Below are 17,690 nucleotides of genomic sequence, written 5' to 3' on the forward strand. Positions count from 1 at the left end.
GGGGGGGGCTCAGTGGGTTGAGCCTCTGCCTTCAGCTCAGGTTGGGACCAAGTCCCACATGGGGCTCCCTGCTCAGCAGGGAGTCTGCTTCTCCCTCTGCCTCTCCCTCTGCTTTTGTGCTCTCTCTCTGTGTCTCTCTCTCTCTCAAAAAAATAAATAAATAAAATTTAAAAAAAAATTAAATCTCAACAAAGATTTTTGCATGGCGTATTAGCTGATCTTAAAACTCACATACAGGGTAAAAAGTCAAGAACAGGTAAACAGTTCTTTCCTGGTAAAGAACAGGAGGAGGAAGGTGAATTCATTTTAACAAGCAAGAAAACTTACCATAAAGATTGTAATTACAGCAGTGTAGTGTTGGTATCAGACAAACCAAATATCCTGTCCTATAAATAATGCTGGGAACATTGGCCATACAGAAAAAAGTTTTAACTTCTCATCATACTCCAAAATAAACCTGAGATGAGTTAAAGACTAAAATATGAGAGACAAGTCACAAGATATTTTCAATTAAAAATAGGTATGGGGGCACCTGGGTGGCTCAGTTGGTTAAGCACCTGCCTTGGACTCAGGTCATGATCCCAGGGTCCTGGGATCCAGTCCCGCACTGGGCTCCCTGCTCCACAAGAAGTCCGCTTCTCCCTCTGCTCCTCCTCCCACTCATTTTCTCAATCTCTCTCTCTCTCTAATAAATAAATACAATCTTTAAAAAAATTAAGTAAATACTGTACTCACTTCAGCAGCGTGTATAATGAAACTGGGATGATAAAGGGGGGATTATTATGGCCCTGAGAAAGGATGACAACAAAATTAAAACCATTTAGAGTATCTGATTCTCTGATCACATGTTATCAGCTGGAAAGCAAGAAAAAAAAGTAACCAAAAAATCCCCAACTACCTGGAAATTAAACAAAATGTTTCTATATAATCTAAGAGTCGAAGAAGAAATCAAAATGGAATTTAGGAGATATTTTCAACTGAATGAGAATAAAGTTACAACCTATCAAAATTAGTAAAGCTACACTTAAAGAAAATTTATGGGAAAAATGGCTGAAAACAATGTTTTAAGCCTCTATCTCAAGAAGCTAAGAAAAGAACAACAAATCAGACCTAAGGGAAGTAGTAGGAAGGAAACAATAAAGGTAAGAACGGAAATCAATAATAAAAATAAGTAAATAAAAACAGGGAAAATTCACAGAGCTAAAAGTCTATGAAAAAAATAATAAACTGAATAAACCCGTAGCAAGGGGTCATGGGAAAAAAAGGAGAAAGCACAAATTAGCATTCTCAAGGAAGGAAAAAGAGAAGAGCACTGCGGACACTACAGCCATCGAAAGAAGACAGTATTATAAGCAAAGCCCACCAACGTGAATGGATAAACGGATATGGATAAAATGAAGTAAATGTGACAAATGTTAACATCTTTTGTTAGTGGTGTTGTGGATATTATCTTCTTTTTTTGTGGATTTAAGATATTTCTGAACTTTAAAGCTTTTATATTTATTTATTAGTTTGTTTGTTTGTTTATTTGATTTATTTGACACAGAAAGAGAGAGCACAAGCAGGGGGAGTGGCAGGCAGAGGGAGAGGGAGAAGCAGGCTCCCCGCTGAGCAGGGAGCCCGATGTCAGGCCTGATTCTGAGCCGAAGGCAGACGCTTAACAGACTGAGCCACCCAGGCACCCCAAATTTTAAAGCTTTTAAAGAGCGAAGTATAGGACAAAATGTATAAGATTCTTTTTGTGTTAACATATTTTGTATACACGCATAGACCATTTCTAGAAGGATAGACAAGAAAAGTGTTAATGATGGTTGTCACAGGAACGGGGAACATGGGGACAGTCGGGAGACTTACTTTTATTCTAAAACCTCTTTAAACTGATTTAATTTTTAATTTTTCTATTACTATGTGTATGTATTCATTTTTTTATCTAAGAAAATTAGTTACTAAAAAGATGATAAAATACAAGAAAAGTCTTGCTGACATCTGCCTTCCCTGCTCTGTAGGCCAGAGCCAGACTCCCACACTTCCTCGGAGGGCTTCTGCCTCCAACACACTCCCACCCTTCCTTCACCCACAGGTCCCTACCCCAGGTGGGCAGAAACTAGAAATCCAGGCTGAAGTCAAGGAGAAGCTGATCTGAGAGGGCAGAGAGAAAGAGGAGAGTAGACTAAGAGGTGGTGGGTAGGCCTGAGAAAATGAAGTCCCAGGTCAAAGGCTGAGATACAGGCTAAGGGAAGGAGGGTCCCAAAGAAAACGGATCATGGATCCATCGCATGGGGCTGGCACAGGTTTGGAAATAAGGGAAAACCAGTTGTTTCCCACTCTCCTATTTCTGCTGTACCAGTATTCCAAGGATCTAGAACTCAGGCCAATCTTTCAGGATTATTAGTATTGATTAGTATTATCGATTTTCCGTTAGAGTCCCCCATTTCAAACATGCAGTCCCATTTTCCTCACAAATCATCTAAATGTCCAAGAGAACCTCAATTCTTTGACATCTGAACTATATCACCCACGTTCCCTTTGTCAAGCAGTAGCAGAAATAAAAAACCTTTGTCATTTGCTTCAGAAGATATGGTTGTTGAAGTCATTTGGTTTTATCACAGGGATTTTTGTGGATTGGCCTAAATACTTAACCACCACTTATAACTCATTCAAAGATCAAAGCAATCAACTTTAAAGTGGACTTAAGTTGGAAAACAACTTATTTTTAGGTTGGATTCAACCTCAACTCATGAATCAGCACTTTCAACTGAGTTGATGTAGGCACATTTTTGCTTTAAACTCAATTTTAACAATATTTCCAATAGCTAATTTTCTGGTAATTTTCCTATTTCTTTAACTTAGGGAAAAAGTCCAGAGATGTTTCTTCAGATTTTTAAAGGTCTCAGAGGAAAAAAAATTAAACTTCGTAGACAAGTGGACGACGAAAACAAACAGGCAAATTACAGAAAGGATCTAAATGGTAATTAGACATGACAGGATGCTCAACTTACTAGTTGTCAGGAAAATGCTACTTAAATATGACACTGTCTTCACCATCTGACTGGAAAAGATGAAAAAGAATAGTAATATCTAATTAGTGATGGCAAAGGTGCAAGAAAACCATATCCTGTCGGATGGAGTATAATTAATACAGCAGTTTTTTGGAGGGCTTTTTGCGAGGACAGTGAAGTAATTGGCATTTTATTTTGAATTACTCAAAATTAAAATATGGTGACATCAAAATATTAACGAAGTCTCATTTTATGAATAAATGTTGACATAATTTAAATTGCCCAATTTAAAATTCTTTCAAAACTAGCATAATTATAAAGGTCAAATAAATTATACATGGCATTTGGGCTGCATCTAACCCCATGGCAGGGCCACTCAAGCTAGCTAACAGAAATACCCCCGCTGGTCAAGTGAGCCTTGAACTACAGAGTCAGTAAGAAAATAAAATACTCAAAATAAAACACTCTATCAAAATTTATAATGTACATTTCTCTGGTCCTAGTAATTCCATGACTAGGAATCTATGTTACTAATATTCTCACATGAGTGTGCAAACATAAATATGTCCCAGAATGTGCCCAAAGGCTTCTGGAAATGCCCATCAATGGAGGACTGTGTATTTCTACCACGAAACACCACAGTCTTGGAAAAGGACGAGGTGACTCCTTTATGTACGCTACCAGAAAAATGTTCACAATGTAGTAAGTGGAAAATAAATGAAAGAATTAAAGATTCTATTTTTGTAAACAAACAGGCACAATCCCAAACAGAAAGAATTCAAATGCAAAAGAAGCTATTTATAATTGTTATCTCTGGGGAGTAGAGCTTGGAGGAAGAGAGAAGGAATTTTCACTTCAAAATAAAAACTATAATAGCTCGTTTGTAGGTGTTAGGCAAGTTCTAAGCACTTCATTCAATGACTCCTCATAAGGACCCTCTGAGCTAAATGCTGTTACTATTCCCATTGTCAACAGCTGAGGAAACTGATATCTAAAGAGACTAAATTAGGGGCGCCTGGCTGGCTCAGTCCGCGCAGCATGCGGCTCTTGATCTCGGGGTTGTGAGTTCAAGCCCCACGTTGGGTGTAGAGATGACTTTAAAAAATTGGACAAAATCATTTGCCCAAGGTCATATATGTAGCGCGTTTGAAGCCAAGATTTGAATAGAAATAATCTGCATTAAGCAACAATCAACTGCCTGCTAATAGTTTCCTATGTATGTATGAACGGCCTTTTAAATAAACATACGAATTTTGTCTTTCAAAAATGCAAATCTAGGGGCGCCTGGCTGGCTCAGTCAGTGGAGTACCTGATTCTTGATCTCCGGGTCGTGATTTTCAGCCCCATGTTGGGATAGAGATTACTTTAAAAAATAAAAAATAATATGCAAATCTGGGGGAATAAATTCAGCAATGTTTTTGACTTTGACACCTATCACTGTGGTAGGCAGAATAATGTCCCTGCCAAAGATGCTCTATATCAAATCTCCAGAGTATGTGACCTCACATAGCAAAAGGGCCTTTGCAGATGGGACTAAAGATCTTGAGACAGGGAGATGGTCAGATTAACTGCGTGGGCCCAACGGAATCACAAGGGTCCTTGGGAAGGAAAGGAGGAGACAAGAGGGGCAGAGTCTGAGAAGGAGATGTGACCACGGAAGCCGTATCAGAGCAGGAAAGGTTGGGCAGGCCATCATCACGGGCTTGGAAGATGGAGGAAGAGGCCAGAAGCCAAGGGATGTGGGTGCCTCTAGAAGCTGGAAGGGGCAAGGAAACAACTCCTCCCCTAGAGCCTCCAGGGGGAATGCAGTCCTACCCACACCTTGAATTTAGCCAGATGAGACTTCTGAACTCCAGAAATATAAGACAGTAAGTTGTTATTATTTACATGTGTGGTAGTTTCTTACAGGAGCAATAGGAAACCACTACAATCATTAATTACTAATTTAGTAATGATGCACTCTGTTTACAAGATTACAGGAATCCCCCTACATGGAAAATATGTATTGTGCTATGGGCTCTGAACTATGCCCCCCCAACCTCCCCCAAAATCCATATGCTGAGGTCTTAAACCCCAGAACCTCTGGAGTGTGACTGCACTGGGAGAAAGGACCTACATTTATTTTTTTTGAAGGTAGGCTCCATGCCCAATGTGGGGCTTGAACTCATGACCCTGAGATCAAGAATTGCATACTCCACCAACTGAGCCAGCCCGGCGCCCCTGGAGAAAGGATCTTTAAAGGGATGATTACGTTAAATAGGTCATATGGGTGCGCTCTAATCCATTCTGGCTCGTGTTCTTAAAAGAAGAGGAAATTCGGACACACGGAGACACCAGAGGTCTGTACACACACACAGAGGACACGCCCTGTGAGGACACAGTGGGCTGGCCATCTGCAAGCCAAGGGAGAGGCCTCAGAAGAAACCAACCTTGCCAGCACCTTGAACCTGAACTAGCCTCCAGAACTGTGAGAAGGTCCATTCCTGGGGTTTCAGTCACCCAGTCCGTAGTATTCTGTTATGGCAGCCCTAGAACACTCGTGCAGATTTATATGACGTATGACTCTGGAGCTGCTTATAACTATCTTAAGTATAAAAAATACTAGTAAGTTTTAAAATTTACCCCTTGTGCTCTTATATGAATTTAGGGCCATGAAAATAGAGTTTGAGCACAGTGATTTTGTTATTTTAAACAATATTCCTTCATCAGAAAATGTATTTTCGTTCATTTTAACAAATATATACTAAGTGCCTACCAGGTCCCCAATCTTGAAAATGGAACGATTAATAAGATGTAGTCCCTGTGCTTGAAAAACCATCTTAAAAGTATCAGTCTGGTAGTGTGACCAGACTTGGTGTAAGGTTTTTTCCCCCCTCTGGAATAAACCATTGATCAGAACCCTGAACTCTGTTAGGACCAGACTTATAATTTAGAAGGATCTGTTTTTAGAATTTACCTTGTCCTGCTCCCTAAGAGTTCTCTCAAATAATTCATACAACAACTATTTACAGAACTATGTAGCAGGCATTGCTCTAGGTGGGTGCCAAAGACCTATTGGTAAGCAAAGCAAAGTCTTTACCATAATGGAGCTTACATTCTAGTGATGGAGACAGACAATAAGTGAACAAATAACACAGACTATATCGTGTGGTGAAAAGTGTTATGGAAGATCTGGTCTTCCAAGGTAAGGAAGGAAGGGGTGACTTTTTTGTATGGTGGTCAGGGAAACACTCTGTAATAAGGCAGTTTCAGCAGAGACCTGAACGAAGAGCAAATCATGGGGACATCTGGAAAATACATTCTTAACAGAGAGAATAGCAAGTGCAAAGGCCCTGAGGTGGGAGCACGCTGGGTTTGTTCAAGAAACACCAGGGAGGGCAGTGTGCCTGAAGTGGAGTAGGCGACAGGGGAGAGTGGTTGAAGATCACTACGAGACTTGGCTTTTTACCCTACATGAGATAGGAAGCCACTGAAGGGCTTAAAGCAGACAAGTAATGTGACCTGATATACGTCTTAAAGGGCTAATTCCGGCTACTGTGATGAGAACACACTACTGTGGGGCAAGGGTAGGAAAGGGGAGACCAGTTAGAAGGCTGATTCAATAATCTGGTGAGACGTTATTGTTGGTTGGACCAGAGTTGGAACTGGCGCGAAGCGTTCTGCATTAGTTACCTACTGTTGCGTAACAAATGATCCCAAATTCACTAGCTTAAAACAACAGACATTTATTTCCTCACCGTGTCTGAGGTTCAGGAATGTGGGAGTGGGTGGTTTTGGCTCAGAGTCTGTCTCTCCTGAGGTTCAGTCAAGACATTATGTGGGTCTGCATCACCTGAGGCCTGGACAGCGGCTCTCGGGTCCACACTCAAGAAAGCTCATGCATATGGCGGCTGACGGAAGGCCGCAGTTCCTCATCACCCGGGCCTCTCCACAGGACTGCCTCGAGGCACAGCGGCCCACTTCCCCCACAGCGAGTGATGAGAGAAAGGGGAAAGGAGAAAAGTCAGACGTCGTAGTGTCATTTATAACCTAACCTCGAAAGTGACAGACCGTCACTCCTGCCAGATTGTACTGGTCACACACACTGACCGAGGACAGTGCAGGAGGGGATTACACAAGAGTGTGAATGTTGGGAGGTGGGCATCTTAGGAACCATCTTGGAGGCTGCGAACCACCGTTCAGATTCTGGGTTTGTTGATGGATTACATCTAGCGTGTGAGAGAAAGGGACCAAGGCTAACTATAGGATTTGGGCCTTTTTTTTTTTTTCTTTTCTTGCAGGAGGGTAAGATCAGGAGCTATTTCTGGACATGTTACATTTGAGAGCCTATTAGAAATAACTCAAGTGGAGATGTCAAGGGAGCAGCCAGATAAATATCTGAGTGTGGAGTTTCTGGGGAGATGGGCCAGCTGGAGATATCCATTTGGGACTTGTCAGCGTATGGTGGCATTTAAAGCCAGAGCCCGGATCCAATCCCCCAGAAGTTAAGCACAGTCAAGAGAACAGGCAGTAGAGCTAACCCCTGGCCCCCAACGTTTAGATTTGGAGAGAAGAGGAGGAGCCAGCAAGGAGGCCGAGAAGGGGCCAGTGAGGCAGGAGGAGAACCAAGAGCTCGGTGCTCCCTGAAGCCAGGGAAAGAAAACGTCCCCTCCAAGCTGAGTGCTGCTGAGAGGTCAAGAAAGCAAGAGTAACATGGTTCCGGTCCTCTGCCAGGACTGTCACCAAGGGTGACCCAGGTCCTAGAGACCTATTGCCAGTGTGTACCATGTCAGTAGGAGAGGACCTTCGGATGAGAAAAACTTTGGGGAGATCTTGGGAATACAGTAAGGAGGGAATGGGAAAAATCAAACCCAAATACCAATACTTCACAACAGCCAATAATGATTACGAGTTGATTATGCACTCTGTGCGGCTCTAAATACCGTTCATGGGCGGGTCACTGAGTGCCCACAGCGACCACATGGAATAACCACTTTTTCCCCAGGTATAAGGAGGAAGTGGGCTCATGGAGGGAGTCAGGGTCAGCCTGCGGTCACACAGCTGGGTAGAGGCAGCAGGGATTGAAATCCTGGCCACGGACCCCTGAGCCCCTCTCTGGGCCCAGGGCACGCCTCTTCTGCTATAGAGATGCCTTCTGAGGGATTCCTTAAGAACCAAGGACCAGAAGGGGGCCAAACAATATCATTGTCTGGAGTTTTCTCATCTGACAGAGACCAGGATGCTCTAGGAAGTCTAAAAACTGAAACACAGGAGACTTTGAACTTGCCAGGTGATTTAATTCAGTATCTCAGTGCTACTCGGGGCCAGAGGCCACCAGCCAGCTGGACACTGCAGCTCTCAGACAATTTTATTTTATTTTATTTTATTTTATTTTATTTTATTTTATTTTATTTTATTTTATTTTATTTTATTTTTTAAAGATTTTATTTATTTACTTGAGAGAGAGCAAGAGTGAGAGAGAGCACAGAGGGAGAGGGAGAAGCAGACTCCCTACTGAGCAGAGAGCCCCACGTGGGGCTCGATCCCCAGACTCTGAGATCATGGCCTGAGCGGAAGGTAGATGCTTAACTGAGCCACCCAGGCACCCCTCAAACCGCAATTTTAAGAGTCCCACTTTATTGCCTATTTTCCCAGGATCAGGAACCCCACAAGTGTTACCCCCAAGCCACTGTTGCCCCACCCCCACCCCTATATCCTAGCAGGGGGCACGGGTCTGGAAGTGTCTGAGGCAAGCAAGAGACTATACTCAGAACACAAGCAATGCCACTGTCCCTAGCCAGGTTTTGTGGAAGTCAATTAGAAAACCACACCGGTCTGTCAATGCATATTTGCCACTTAGACATAAGCTTTGCAGTAGTTACTGCAATGCTTAGAAAGTAAAACGGATCCTGGCATGAAAATGAAATGTGTTATATAGCAGTTTATTTTATTTTCAAGATATTATTTGCAAGTGATCTCTATACCCAATGTGGTATAGAGTCACCCCAAGACCAAGAGTCACCCGCTCCACTGAGCCGACCAGCCTCCCCTATAACAGTTGACTTCATAACTATGCAAAAACATGTCTATTTTACGATTAAGTAAGGAGTGGCTGGACTGATTTTTATTCAGTGAAACGTGGACAGTCTTTCCCCAACATGGTTCTTTTTAAACCATAATGCATTTTATAAATCCTCGCTGCAAAGAGGTTAACAAAATGAGATGTATGCAACATCAGGAATTGAAGGCAATCAATCCAGACTTTCAACTGTTTAAGGAAACTAAGCCAAAGCAAACCTACTCTCTGCCTAAAAAAACTATTACATACTATAATTTAAATATTAGAATGTCTTTTAAGAGTGTTGATTATCAAAGATCTACCCAGAATGTGTCTTTAAGAATAAGATTAATGTATGTACTTGATATTTTTGACTCTCAGTGCTTAGTCCTGTCAAATGTCTGAAATTAACTGTGGAACCCTGGAAAGTCATAGCCATTCTGAACCTCACTTGTGAAATGGGGGTAATACTGGTTACGTCACAAGGATATTGTAACAATAAAATGAGAACACATGGGGCACCTGGGTGGCTCAGTCAGTTAAGTGTCTGCCTTTGGCTCAGGTCATGATCCCAGGGTCCTGGGATCGAGCCCCATACCAGGCTCCCTGCTCAGCAGAGAGCCTGCTTCTCCCTCTGCCTGCTGCTCCCTCTGTTTGTGCTGTCTCTCTATATATCAAATAAATAAATAAAAATTTTTTAAAAATGAGAACACATATATGTAAGTATTTGATATTAACTCCTAATAAAATAAAAATTCCTAAAATAGCTTCTAGTTTTCGATTTTTATACTTAAGGTAAATAATTATTAAGGAGTTTAGTTAAAGAGAATCCTTTTAAGAGACACATACTGAAGTAGTTTTGCATGAAATGATGTAACAACTGAGATTTGCTTGCAACTAATCCAGTGGGAACAGTGGCTTCGGTGTAGAGATTTTGGCCACATTTTGAGTATCCTTGAAACCAGGTGATAGGTACATGGGAGTTTGTTAAAAACCATTGTTTGTTTTTTATTTTCTATTTTAAAAATTTTATTTATTCATTTGACAGAGAGAGAGAGAGAGAGCAAGAGAGCACAAGTAGGGGGAGAGGCAGGCAGAGGGAGAGGGAGAAACAGCCTCCCTCCTCCCCCCCTGCTCCCCACCGAAGGCAGCCGCATCACCAACTGAGCCACGCAGGCGCCCTGCTTTTTAGTTGAAATTTTCATATTGTGGCAGCAAAAAGCACAGGGGAAACCGGAGGGCAGTTTGTACTTAGCCCACATGCTACCTGATTAAGTCTTCTTCTGAAGCAAACCTTGATATTAAAAAGAAATGGTAGCAATTTTGCCAAAATGATAAGAGTTCAAGGATTTGAGAATTTGATTATGTTTTCAAATAACCTTTCAATTTATTTTTAACTAAAGGAAGCCCATTTTAATTAAATGTTATAGGAAAAAACTATATTTATGCAACTTAAGATTATTAATGGAATTGACATATTCACCTGGAATCTTAAACCCTTGAAGATTTTTCCCAAGAGAAATTTCGGGATATGTTAACAATTTTCTCTCTTTAAGTACATAATAACATATCAATATTTCAAAGGATGATATGCTGGATATTTCTGTGACAAAATCTATCACTAATGAAAGGGAACTGAACGTAAGTACAGAAAGTGCTCCCTTCCTTACCTTGAAGATGGGAGTTGTCTAGGAACTCTTCGTGAGACTCTTTCGCTTCTCCAGGCTTTGTTGATCGATACTCACTCCTCAGAGAGATCTTCCACCATCTAAAGATTACCTGCGATTCAACAGAAGGGGATAGGAATTAAAACGGACTCCAACACCAATAGCTACAGTTTGGTCTGGGATTTCGAAAAAGTACTGCAGCAGGCCCCTAAGGCTGTGCGTCCAGCATCAGCTGCAACTTTGCGATCTGGCGTCACATCCAATTAGAAGTGAGGTCTGTGCCTCAGTGAACATTCTCCTTAGAGATCAGGGTCACAAAATCAAAGTGCTGGAAGGAGTCCTAAAAATCTATCAAGTCAATTGATGTTAAAGTCACGCAGACCCAAATGGCTATCTGTCTCTTGAGGGTCTCTGAGAGTAGGCATTCTCTAACTTGGGGGGCCAGTTCCAAGTAATTGCTCCACTTGCTGCCCCCCTTCCTGTCTACAGGGCAGGCATGATGAGTGGCTACTTTCCTCATAGAGAGCGACAGTTACATGGCCAGCACGGGGGAAAGCACCATTATGCTTTGTCTGATGCATGTAAGTGTCATTACACAGGACACTTCTCGGTAATGGATCCGCCGATAGTCCATTTGTCTTCTATGAGCCTGTTGGTTTATCTGGAGCAAACCTCATTTCCATGGTTATGGGCTGCACGTAAGTTCTATGTTGATATCACGGCAGTGTCAACTACTGGCCCCCATGAGGAGCCCCCTGAAGCTTATCCAATGTATCTCACGTTCTTCAACCTGTAATGGAACTACGTAGTTAATTGAGATGACAAAGCTTCAGGGGAAGTGCAGAGAAACTGGTTGGCTTCCTCTCTCACTAGCATCACCCTGTAAGGTTACAATTAGGGTCAGGAGGGCTCTGCCCAAGTCAAAATGGTTAAGCAGGTGAAACTTGCTATGGGCCCTCCCCTTATTTAGTTTCCTCTCCCCCATCCCCACCCACCCATCGCTCCCTGGGGTCCTCACAGCTCCTGGGTATGACTTTTTGGGCTACCGCCCTGATCCCTACCACCTCTTTGCCTCTGTCCCTAACCCCTCCCCCCCAGCCTTTGAATTGCCCGACCACCTCATTGCTCCTCACTCCTTTCTCCATGCTTGCAGGCCTGGACTTCAGCCAGCTTTCCTCTCCCCATAGAGCTGCCTCCCTGTGTACTGTCGTCTCCTGAGGCCCTGCTCCCACCCCTCTCCCCTTGCCTGATATCTGAAAGACTGGAGACTTTTCATACCATCTTACCTAGCACCCTGCCCTATAGAAAGTAGGTCCTTTAAAGGGTTACTGTTCATGTGGTTTTGGTGCTGATCACTATAGAATAAGTAAGCCACAAAACCCTAAGTCCCACAAAATTGTGGTGGCTGATTCCTTTCAGGAAACCCCTTAACCTGCCACCTTTGAATTTCTGAGCAGGAGCCTCACCAAAATTGTCCTTTTTTTTTTTTTTTTTTTTTTTTTTTTTTTTTTGATTTTATTTATTTATTTGACAGAGAGAGAGACAGCCAGCGAGAGAGGGAACACAGCAGGGGGAGTGGGAGAGGAAGAAGCAGGCTCCCAGCGGAGAAGCCTGATGTGGGGCTTGATCCCAGAACGCCGGGATCACGCCCTGAGCCGAAGGCAGACACTTAACGACTGCGCCACCCAGGTGCCCCCAAAATTGTCCTTTTAAACATCTTTCCACCCCATCTCCACGGAGGTGAGGGCGTATTAGTCCCTAGGGCTGCCATAATAAAAGACTAAGGGCTTAAATAACAGAATTTATTTCTTCACAGTTCTGGAAGCTGGAAGTTCAAGATCAAGCTGTCGACAGGTTTGGTGTCTCGGAGGCCTCTCTCCTTGTCTGGCAGATGGCCATCTTCTTGCTGGGGCCTCACACGGCTTTTCCTTGGCGTGTGTGCTTCCCTAATATCTGTCTTTTCTTATAAGGACACTAGTCATATTGGATTAGGGCCCCACCTTTATGACCTCATTTAACCTTAGTGACCTATTCAAAGGCCCTATCACCAAATACAGTCACCCTGGGGATTAGGGCTTTGACACAGGAATTTCAAGGGGACACGACTTAGTACCTAGCAGAGTTATCTGTTACTGTATCTATCTGATGCACAGGGGCATCAGGAGAAAGAGCACGAATTCTGGAGAGAGACAGAACTTGGCTATTTAATCGCTTTATACTTCAACTTCCCTTTCTATTCCCTTTCTTTTAGATGTCATTGAAATTAACATTAAATACGACAAATATTTCTTTTCTATTAAATGAAGATGCCAGGCAATCTGAATCTAATGCTGTGTTCTTTATACCATACGATCTAGAACTTTTAGAACTAATTGGGAGGTCAGAAATAATTTAGTCCATCTCTTGCCACTCGTACAGAGGAGCAAAAAGCTTCCAAGAGGTTAAGTTAGAAGTGGTGGGTTGTGGGGCGCCTGGGTAGTGCAGTCATTAAGTGTCTGCCTTCGGCTCAGGGCGTGATCCCGCCGTTCCAGGATCGAGCCCCACATCAGGCTCCTCCGCTATGAGCCTGCTTCTTCCTCTCCCACTCCCCCTGCTTGTGTTCCCTCTCTCGCTGGCTGTCTCTCTGTCAAATAAATAAATAAAATCTTTAAAAAAAAAAAAAAAGAAGAAGAAGAAGTGGTGGGTTGTCTCTCCCTCCGGCCGTACCACCGGAGGTATGTTACAATGAGAGCAAGTCTCGGGTTGAATTCTGCCACAAGAAAGACACCACCAAGCAGGCACCACAAGAGTCCAAACTACATTTCTGGAAGCTCAAGGGAGTCCCCTCCTCGCTGTGCACATGGGCACGCTGCGGGAACCTTCACAGGAAAGTTTCTCCCTGGGGCAAGTGCGCCTGTATTACGGTGACACAATCAGCTACCCTTCCGGCCAGATCAGGCAACTAAATCCCTGGTTACGTGGAGGGTTCCAGAACACATGGAGTTCTAGACGGGGCACTACTCCAGCAGTGCTGTTACCGAGCTTATTTCTTACATTGTTCAACAGAAGACAGAGAGATGCACACAATTGTTGAATCATGGTATCATATTCCTGAAACTAATATAACACTGTGTGTTAACAATACTGGAATTAAAATAAAATAAAATAAAATAAAATAAAATAATAAAATAAAATATTTAAAAAGGCAGAGAAACACTTCTACAATCTTACTTGTCTCCTATCTTGCACGTTACTCATTTCATCAGTGAAAAATTATTTCCGACATTCATTAGACTAATTAACCCTCTGGTACTGATTTAGAAGGCAATATCTGAAGTGCCTGCAATAATGGCCTCTAGAGGGAGGGTCCTCAGGGCACAGACTCAAGTTAACTTGCACACAGATAAGCATCCTACTGGCTCCTCTGAGGTATTTAAAGTAAATTACTGAGAATATAACACTTGCCTAAGGAAAGACGACTGGCTAGAACCGGAATCCAAACCTCCTTACTTCTAACTCATAAACACGGGGTTTGTTCTGAGACACAAGGCTTTCTTCAAATACGACCTTTATGCTTCAGGTCAGCAGATCACCTCTACAGAGCAGAACACAGAAATCAGAATCCCTACTTAGCCTTGTCAAGACTCAGTTATGCTCCATATACTATACTTACTAAAATAGAAAATTATGTTAGATATTTTCTACCATTTATTGTCTCTCATGATAGAGTTGTGTTTTTGTGTTATTATTTTTTTTAAGTGACAAAGCCTAATACTGGTAAGAACAAGGAAAAATAAAAGCCCTTAATAATCATTGAGAAGGGTATACATTGGTTTGGCAATACCCATCAAAAACCTTAAGTTCATTCATACCCTTTGACCCAAACATTCTACTTGTTAAGAATTTATCCTCCGGAATTTATCAGAAATGTATATAACATGTTTAATAAAGGGTAGTTTGGAGAAAGGGAGACAGGACCAAGAGGACCCAGCTCCCGCCCTGAGAGGAAACCACCCTTAAAAGGATTTGACACCACCCCGGAAGGAGCCCTCCATCTTTTCCCACGTGATAGGTAGATGACAAAAACGTGATTGGATGACAGGCACACAGAGGGTTAATCAGATTAAAACAGCCCACACCAAAGAGCCCATAAAAAACCCTAGATCTTGGGGCGCCTGGGTGGCTCAGTCCGTTAAATGTCTGCCTTCATCTCAGGTCATGATCCCAGGTCCGGGGATCAAGCCCTGCATTGAGCCCCAGGCAGGGAGCCTGCTTCTCCCTCTCCCTCTTCAGCTCCCCCTGCTTGTGCTCTCTCTCTGTCAAATAAATATATAAAATCTTTAAAACAAAACAAAACAAAACAAAACACCTAGATCTAAAGGCCAAATCGGCAACCCTCTCAGGTCCCCTCCCTCTTTAGGAGCTCTGTACTATGGCTCAATAAACTTTACTGTGGCTCAATAAGCTTTGCTTAGCAGCCCACCACTGTTCGTCTGTCTGGTCTACCTCTTCATTCTTCTAAGCAGCAGGACCAAGAACTGCGGGCACCAAAGGAGAAGAAATCCTATAACATTTTGATATAAGACTGTTTGTCATAGGTTAATTATGACAATGAAAAATCAGAACTGACCTAAGGGTTTGATAGTTGGGACTAATTAAATAATTATGGCACATTTAGATGATGGAATACCTTACAGCCAATAAAAGAATATGTGAAAAAATAATATAGAGCAATGTTAATTATCATTTGGGAAAAGACTCAAAAGTATATACACCACTAATCCAAATATTGAAAGGAAAATATTTATACATGCAGAGGGAAGGAGCATCAGCGTAGCAGTAAATGCAACTGTTTCACATGACCGATACAGCTTGAAGGAAGCTGAGCTAAGAGGTATCCCCCAAATATTCGTGAAGTGGTTGCTAACTATTCTGGTATTAGCCCATCTTAAGTCAAGTCATATATTCATATATAGTTATTCACATGTAGTTATTGTCACATATTTATCTCTTTTGAAACCCTCAAAGTCTATAAATCCTGATTTAAAGATCATTCTTATTTCTCTGAGACAGAGTGTGCACACAGGTGCAAGTTGGGGGAGGGGCGGAGGGAAAGAATCTCGGGCAGAGGGAAAGGATCTCAAGCAGACTCCCCACTGAGCACGGAGCCCACTCAGGGCTCATCCCAGGACCCTGAGATCATGACCTGAGCTGAAATCAAGAGTTGGAGGCTCAAAAGACTGAGCCACCCAGGAGCCCCAAACATATTGTTCTTATTAACTGAGAATGTTTTGTTAATGAACATGCCTGCAAGAAAAGCTGCCGAGGACCTTGTGCTGTTTTTGCAAGACTGTTGAGATTTGGGCTTCACTGTGCTCTCCCCAGGTCTCAGGAATCTCCCAAGCTCCTGTGAGTGGCACACGACTCTTTTTACAAATGAAGAAACTGACCCTAGACAGCTTAGAAACCTTGTGTCCGCTCCTGCCGCTGTGGCATCTGCTGACCTTGCCCGGTCTAGTTCTCGTGCATTGCTTCCCTCCTGCTCCAGAAAGGATGCGCAGTGAGCCTTGTTAGAAGATATACACCATTATTTGGTATCTTAGTAGAAATCATGCGACCATTGGTAGAATTCTTTAAAATTTTTACTTATATTCAGCGTATTTTTGGGTTTCTTATATATTTCCAGTAAATCTTTGTAATAAACTTGGAAATTGAGCTTACTTTTATTTATTTATTTATTTATTTATTTTTAAAGATTTTATTTATTTATTTGACAGAGATAGAGACAGCCAGCGAGAGAGGGAACACAAGCAGGGGGAGTGGGAGAGGAAGAAGCAGGCTCATAGCGGAGGAGCCTGATGTGGGGCTCGATCCCATAACGCCGGGATCACGCCCTGAGCCCAAGGCAGACGCTTAACGACTGCGCCACCCAGGCGCCCCTGAGCTTACTTTTAAAAGAGAGGTCAAAGGTTTCTCATTAATCCCCTAAAATCTCTTCTTCACCACTTACAAAGGCAAGATGATGAGGCATTTCTTGTTCACCTGGCGAAGATCCCTAAATGTTAGGTACTTTCCCCCACTCGGCCAGCAACTCACTAGGCAGCCCTTGAGGGGACACTTAGGAAAAAAATTGTGCTAATCCCACCACTGCCCTAGCTGAAAAATCCTGCCGCTGGGACAAAAAGCAGAGAGAGTCTGTGATTAGACAGGTCTGGGTTTAAACCCTGTTCGCTGTCTTTTACCTTATTGGGCAAATGTCTTCTCTTTTGGCCTTGGTTTCATCTCCAAAATGGAAATAATGATGATGGCCCCTCACTGACTCGTGGATGATGACATGAGATAATTCCAGAGCACCCAGCCCGATGCCGGATATGGAGCGTACCCCAAAGAGTGAGGTCCTTGCCTCTTTCTTTCTCCCTTCCCCTCTTGTTCACCTGCTGACCAGTCCTTCACATCCGTAACAGCCAACTCAGCCCCAAATACCAAATAGCTCTTTTCTCATCGACTCTCTAACAATATTTGGTTCTTGATCGTAATCTTGATTATATTCTTCAAAGACATTTATTTCGGCTTTTCACTCTGACCTGGTGTTTGATTTTTTTAATCATCAGTAATCATTAAGAGGGGGCCTGGGTGGCTCAGTAGGTTAGGCCTCTGCCTTCGGCTCAGGTCATGATCCCAGAGTCCTGGGATGGAGCCCTGCATCGCGTTCCCTGCTCAGCAGGGATCCTGCTTCTCGCTCTGCCTCTACTGCTCCCCCTGCTTGTGCTCTCTATCAAATTAATAAAGAAAATCTTTAAAAAAATCATTAAGAATTGCATGCTCTTTGCTGTATTTCCTCAACAATATAATTAAGGAGAGTCATCTATCATCTGTCCAGGTAAAAAACAAAGTTGCTCAGGGACGTCGGAATGACTTGCCAGATAGCACACACTCAATGGGGGATTCCAAATCTTTCTAAGCGTCTGCCTAGGAAGAAGGTTTGTAGGTTAGCACAGGACTGTTTCT

General features: G+C 42.8%; 1 protein-coding gene across 6 annotated transcripts in view; it reads right to left on the bottom strand.

Annotated features, from left to right (window-relative positions):
- FBXO36 (F-box protein 36) overlaps positions 1-17,690 on the bottom strand; it is an 84,585-nt gene that overhangs the window by 20,710 nt on the left and 46,185 nt on the right. For all 6 annotated transcript variants that reach the window (XM_008690381.2, XM_008690383.2, XM_008690382.2 and 3 more), the window contains one exon: positions 10,707-10,815. In XM_008690381.2, coding sequence (XP_008688603.1) covers positions 10,707-10,815 — 109 coding nt within the window. The remainder of the gene's footprint in view (positions 1-10,706; positions 10,816-17,690) is intronic.

The sequence above is a fragment of the Ursus maritimus genome, unplaced genomic scaffold (genome assembly GCF_017311325.1).
Source record: "Ursus maritimus isolate PB19 unplaced genomic scaffold, ASM1731132v1 scaffold_1, whole genome shotgun sequence".
NCBI classification, from domain to species: domain Eukaryota; kingdom Metazoa; phylum Chordata; class Mammalia; order Carnivora; family Ursidae; genus Ursus; species Ursus maritimus.